This window comes from Aedes aegypti, chromosome 2, assembly GCF_002204515.2.
Source record: "Aedes aegypti strain LVP_AGWG chromosome 2, AaegL5.0 Primary Assembly, whole genome shotgun sequence".
NCBI lineage: Eukaryota > Metazoa > Arthropoda > Insecta > Diptera > Culicidae > Aedes > Aedes aegypti.
The window spans coordinates 85,965,394-85,972,647 of record NC_035108.1 but is presented as its reverse complement, the minus strand read 5'-3'; the positions used below and the strand labels follow the sequence as shown (position 1 = coordinate 85,972,647).

At 36.9% G+C, this 7,254-nt stretch overlaps 1 protein-coding gene across 1 annotated transcript; it reads left to right on the top strand.

The window, feature by feature from the left end:
- Positions 1-5,791: 5,791 nt before the first annotated feature.
- On the top strand, positions 5,792-6,601 carry LOC5571812 (cuticle protein). Its single transcript, XM_001659894.2, has one exon. It carries the CDS (start codon positions 5,895-5,897, stop codon positions 6,459-6,461), a length of 567 nt encoding a protein of 188 aa, XP_001659944.1. The 5' UTR covers positions 5,792-5,894; the 3' UTR covers positions 6,462-6,601.
- The last annotated feature ends 653 nt before the right edge of the window (positions 6,602-7,254 follow it).

The following is a 7,254-nucleotide window of genomic DNA, read 5'->3' as shown; positions in this document are numbered from 1 at the left end:
AGAGAAGCACCATTCATGATTTGGAAAAGTTCCATCAATAAATGGTAATACGAGCTTTTTACAAGATGAGTCATTCCGATCAATTTTACCCCGCTGATCAATGATACCCCGGATTACGGTACCTTAAATTTCATGTAAAACCAGTGTTTTATACAACTTTGGCTACCTGTAGCTAAAAATTGTGACGTGCTGGAACATTTCTGAGAATGGCACCAGATTCAGCAACCCCAAATCTACTAGATACACATAGTTTGATCCTTGAGACACGCAAAAATGTCATTTTTGTTACGCTGTGTAATAAAAATTATAAAATCAAAAACAATAATTCATAGATTTGCGAATAAAAATAAATCATTGCACATTACTGGAAATGATATTGCGATCGAAAATGAAAATTTGGGTATTAGAGGGTTAACCAAACAAGCATTCGTAACAAAGAGTTCCATTTAAAAGAAGGTGAAATTGAAGTCCGCAATCTAAAAATGAACAGCATGCTAAGTTAAAAATTAAATGCGTAATATTTTGAGGTTTTCTTTATTAGGGTGATACAAACTTGACTTTGACTTTTTGTCTCCATTGGCCAAATTTGACAATTAGAGGAGACAGTTGGAAAAATATTTATCAATATCTGGAGACTTGGAGAAGTTTTCTCAACAAATCCGACGGCTGAAGGAAATTATGCAAAAATTCTTCTTCGCATAATACCTGAAACGAATCTTCTGAACAAAATAGGGAGCCGGATCCTACACGGGTAAAAATCAGAATCCAAAAACAAGATTATGGCTCATGATATCATGATTCCGGCGTGTTTTCATCTTATGAAAATACACCATGATATGGACTCATGATATCATGAGTCATATTGCCGTAACGCAACACACGCTGTTGCTGGTTGCTCGGAATCATGATTTCAATGCCAAAAAAGCTGAGTCGCGCATCCGTTTATGATCGACAAAATAAAAAAATATATAAAAAAAACAGAAACTGGGAATCGAACCACGAATCTTTCGATTAAGAGTCCTGTACCATACCACACTATCACTGTATCATGTTGAAGCCGAGGTGATCGAAACGAACAAGTTGAAGCAAAGCGCACCGCTTAGTGTTTTCACCCTGGATGTTACGCTTATGAAGAATCATGATTATGACTACAGGAACCATGATTTGTGATCCTGATATTATGACCTAACCAATTTATGAATTTCATGATTTGTAAATCATGGTGTGGGGTTCAGATTTTTATCCGTGCATTCTTGGCACTTTTGATTCACTTCGGCAGTAGGGTTTTTCGAAAGCTACGAAGCTCATGTTTGGTCACAAGATGCGTCGTACTGATGTGCTTCAGACAATTCGGCCGAGGAAAACCCTGCAAGCCAAAGTGAATCATGGAAGTGCTCAAATGGTTCTGCACCCTACTGGATCGGTTACCAAAAAAATCTTAATTTAAACATATATAGTTCGTGTATTTGAGGCTCAATCGTATTAGTAATTTCATTAGGTACTTCTTAAAGATTGCTCGGTGTAGCTTATTGACTATAATCGTTAAATTCCTACAATAACAGCGGAAGAGCATTTTTTTCTGAATTCTCCTGAAAAAATGCAATTATTAAAATAAACAAGAGAAAATCCCTTTAAAAATCAACATTGTTAATACCAGATACAAATCCTGAACTTAATACAATGATTTCTTATAATTTTCTGAATAGCATTAATAAATTTAAAGTAATCAAAATGAAACTTTTTGAAAAATCCTGATGATATTTCCTGGAAAATTATTGCGTAGAAGAATGCTGGAAAGTATTCTGGATGATATTCTTCAAAGATTCCTATAAAATACTCCATACATTTTTTAGTATTGTTGATTGGATTTCTATAAATATTTTTGGAATTCTTTTAGGATTTATTGCAAAATTCTTCAATAAATTGAACAGTTATCCTAAGATAAGTACTTAAAGATTAACTTAATATTAGCTTTATGAAACTTTTTTTTTACCCTTAGTTGAAATGTTCTGGAGGAATTTTTCAAGGTACACACAATTGAAGTGCTGTTAGTTTATCGAGTTGTTCAAGGCAGAATCTCCAAAAACTACATGGAGAAATTTACAGAACATTTTAAAATATAATCAATAGGAGGCATTTAAATAATATTATGATTATTAAATTGATCTCCGCTTGTAATTGAAGAGCCTCGTGGTCGTGTGGTTAGTGTCGCCATGCATTCAAGTGCATCGTGTCATGAAGTGTGCGTTCGATTCCCGCTTCAGCCATTGAATCTTTCGGTAAGGCATGTTTTTCGGCTGTGCCACAGCATGCTTGTCCGTTGTCTAGTGTGTAGTTACAGTCTGTGCAGCTATATGGCTGGAGACGGTGTTCGTATTTTTTAAATTCCTAGTACCGTAATCCAGGGTATCATTTATTGGAATGACTCGTCTCGTTAAACGTTTGTATCATAATTTATTGATGGAACATTTTGAAAGCATGAATGGTGTCTTTCTTATATTAATGAGCTAATGAAAATTACCATTTTTTTGAAAATTGCGTTTACTTCACGCATAAATTTGCCAACTTCCCTAAACAACGATTTCAATGATTAATGGTGACACTACCAAAGATATGAGCAACGGAAATGCGGTTCTCACTAGAAAGGGCATAGCCGAAAACGATTCCGGTGTCAAAACCTTTATAAGTATGTTCAATTAGGTAACATTATTTTCTGATATAAGAAATGAATGCTATGTTTGGAATGGTACTAATAAAGAAAAAAAAAGGTAGTTAAAGATGTAGATGGTTGTAAGGTATAGATTAAACTAAAGAAATTGAAAAATTAATTCAATTAAATATTTTAAAAGTTGAAGCTTTCATATTTATAATGGTTTTTGCAGCGGTAAATACACAAGTAGCCTGTTTGCATCATAAGTAACATAAATCATCATAATTTAGTTAGGGTAAGTGTTCCCTTAGTTGTGGGTGTTCCTATAGTTGCGGTACTGCCGTTTTCACTGATTTCATTACATAATCCACAGAACCGACACTGCCAATCGACGTATTGGCTTGTTGATACTCGGAATAGTTGAAAAGAGCGTTCAAATTGCTTTAAAACTGATGAAATATCACTAAAATTGCTAAAACTACTCTCACTTGTACCAAGAGTTGCGGTAAAGTGTTCCTATAGTGGAGGTTCCCATAAGAAAACAAACGGATACCGCAACTATAGGAACACAAATTGAAAATATACCGCAACTAAAGGAACAGTGCATCAATAGTGGAGGTATTTTTTTTCACTGACATTCCATGGATTACCGTGGTGAATCAAAATCCGGACGGTATCCGGTATCCAATATCCGGACACTCTGATTGTAATTATTAAATTCAATATAAAATCGAATAGTAAATATAGGTTTAAAATTTATATTCGTAGCTTTAAATACATCTGTTCATGTTAATTCATTATTTCATCTAGTAATTCTTTGTAACAAAATATTAAAAATAAAAACAATTAGGTGACACAAGTTGAGCGTCATTCCTCCAGATAACCAATTCCTATAGTGAAATTTTTGGCTAGACCGTCTGCCACTTTCGAGTTAAGACGAAGTTACAAAATTACCCAGACAACCAGAAATCGCATGAAAGTTCACTTTATAACTCGTTGATTCATACTAATTACATCAAACCCGCAAAACACCGTGGATAAACTCGTCAAATTGACGAGTTTCCTCGCATAAAATACTTTTTTCTGAGTTCATTTGTACATTGTGTTTCGTCTCGTACACTCGTACAAAGTAAGTCGGATCAATCCGTAGCAGCTGTCAGATCAACATTTGTTATCATAATTTAAGGCGCATAACATAATAGGTTAGTTCGGGAGAATATTTATACACTCGCATTGTATGTTATTAATCATCACATAATATATGCACGCATATCGCCTCCACTTTTGTACGTAGAAGGCCTTTTCGCGACATTTTATAAGTGAAATTTTGCACGTACAAAGCCTCCAGGTGATTTCGTTATGCGTACATTTTGGTTGTCTGGGTATACAATTTTAGTGCTTTGCGTATCTGTGAAGTGTGTGGAGTAAGAGTTTTCAAGTGTGTGCAGCAAAGAGTGAGTACAATTTGTGCAAATAGTAATTTGTAGTGAGAAAACAGGATGCCTCAAACGCTGTCCGGATTTGTAGGCTAGTGATCGTTAACCCGGACATATCGTAAAAACCCTAATATTTAGTGCGTTTGGAAAATGTTTTGATGTAAATTGATGTGAAACTGTATAATTATAAAACTAAGAATGTAATTTGTCGGCGGAGAACGGGTTTACGCAAGAAAAATGTTAATATTGAAGATTTTTTCTGTGAACATCAAATGCAGGTTGTTGGCAAGGAGTGCAGGTGAAACAATTGTAATTTTATTCAAAGTTTTGACCTTTCATATATTGATTAGTACATTAATGCTTGTTATTTTATTATATTGGAGATTTACCGTTAGACTAAAGTGCCTATTATTGTTTTTCATGTATATTTTCAACGCAAAACACATCTGTCCGGATTTCGATTCAGAAGCGTCCGGCATTTTGATGCATGTGTCCGGATTTAAGAACACGACATGCTTCATTAAATTAACGTTTTACATGTTGTAAATTTATATTTTACTACAATTGTTGTTCATGATACGAAGTTTTGGAGTATACCTGTGTGGAAAACAATAAAACTTATACTAGATGTGATAGAAACATGTTTGAAACACCGTTTGAACTTTCAGCGTTACTTAAGTGTCCGGGTAATGATGCATCACGGTACTGCGATGAAATTATTTTTCTCATTAAGTGCATGGCCGTTACTTCCCGTTACAACATTAACGTGTACATCATTTGTACTTCTTGAATTTCTACGGTTAAAGATCAATCGTGATTAGTACCTCCACTATTGGTACATCTACCCTATAGGCACAAAAGTTTGCATTGACAACCTGTTTTTAACAACATAACATCAAATTTGTATCCTAAAACACAAAAATGGGACATAAGACGTAAAATATATTTTTGACTGCCAGACTACATGGAACAGTTTGTTTGTAACATCCTCAACTAGAATTTGTTGGATCAACCCCCAAGTTTTATGCCAAATTGAAATGTTGAGACACCACACTCCACACGAAAACAGAAGGGAAATCATGTGAAAATTGAAAGTAGTAATTATTACTTGTCCACCATATAAAATAGACCAACATTGAATCATTCTTTGCGAAAGCAAATTTCATCTTAAATTTCTAGTACTTTGCGTGAACGTCTGTGGTGTTAACAATCGAATCGAATCTTAACAGGATTCAAGCTTTTATCCTTCATTTCAGGTTATTGACCATAACCAGAAAGACTTCATCATCAAGCAACGAACCCTACTGAATAAATCTGCACATCCTGATTGACACCATTTGCTCCAGCAATAAAACAGCCTCCCACAGGACACACGATTGATGAAGCTCTTTCATCGCGAGAAGTAACTCAAGTAACCGAACCGCACCGGATTTATTATTCTGGCTTTAGTCGGAGCGAGTAAGAACGATGAAAATTGAAATCAACCCTAATCGCTCAGCTGGCTCCAGAGTGTTGCTTCTGGTTAAGCGCGCTGCGGCTTTGCTCTCCTTTCTGATGGGCGGTGGGTTTCAAGCTCGGACAGATCCGTGTGTCTCTCGCGGGTGGACCCTCATCTCCACCGCCCCCAAGCAGTCAACAACCGTACACGATGTGTACGATGTGTGTACGTGATTTTGGAAGCTACTATAAAAGATTGATCGAGTGAGCGGAGAGGCACAGTCAACGTTTAATCGTACGACAAACAACAACTAGTGCAGTTAATTTTCGCTTCAGAACAACACAGACCTTCTAACAAACAATCCTTCAAAATGTTCAGATTGGTGGTGTTGTCTGCTGTTCTTGCCGTTGCCGCTGCCGCCCCAGGAGCCGCTATCGTAGCTTCAGCCCCATTGGCCTATCAGACGTATGCCGCAGTCCCAGCTTTAGTGGCCCAGAAGGAGATCGCTTACGAGAAGAGCATCATCGAGGAGCCAACCGTTGCCCACGTGGGAAACATTGAAAAGAAGATCCCAACCGGATACTCGCACCAGAGCTTCACCCAGTACCACAACAAGCAGGTCGCCGAACATGTGTATGCCCCAGCCGTGAAGAAGACTGTCGTCGAAACTCCTGTTGAGAAGACCACCTACCACGCTGCCTCGGTGGCCACTCCAGCCATCACCTATGCTGCTGCCCCAGTTGTGGCCAAGACCCACTACGTTGAAGCTGCCCCAGCTCTGGCCTATGCTGCTCCAATTGCCAAGACCCACTACGTCCAGGCCGCTCCAGCTCTGGCCTACGGAACCGCTTACGATCTCCCATACGCCAAGGCTGCCTACTACAGCGAATACCCAACCGTGTACAGTGCTCCGGCTGCCGTCTACGCCAAGTACTAAGTTGACTGTCCCAAAATTCCTCCCCCAAACGACTTCGATTTCATTTTCGACTGTGAATAGTTATTTTTCTTTTGTTCGCTTTTTGAGGATTGTTTCCGCGGAAGATGAGAAAAATAAAAACTTGAAATTAGTTTAATTTACACGATATTGGTTTTTAATGGGTGGCTATGGCCATGATGACATTCCCAAAGAAAAAACAATCAGGTGAAGATGGTAAATGTTGTTAATTATAGCAATAAATTTAACAAACATTGAAAAACCAAGCTTAAAAAATCTTTTGGTTTCTTGGTAATAAAATTTTTAAAACTATTGGCGCTTCGTCCAACTTATTACTGTTTTGGTTTAAGGTTGAAAGTTCAAAAGGAGTGCCGGAAATTTTAAATATATTCAAACAGAAGCACAATAATTTGAATCTGTTTTTATAGCTCCCAAATTGGGAATCCCAATACAGCTAATAAAATCTCAAGTCAAAGGCTATAGCCCTTAATATATTTAATCTCATCACGATTTAGATTACGATAGGGGTAAAAAATGCATTATATCAGAAATGTAATGATTTGTACTTGTTTATATTACTGGTATTATAAAAACAAGTGTCACCTGACCTTCCTTGTTACTCAGCAGAAACTGGTAAAAAATCTAGTAAAGAATTCGCCTAAGACCCTTTAATGGATCTACCAATTAACTTCTTTTTTCTGATCTTACGTCTCGGACAGAGTCTGCTTCTCAGCGTAGTATTCCTTAAAACTCTTCCATAATTATTTACTATGGGCTTTTGCCAATTAACCATTTT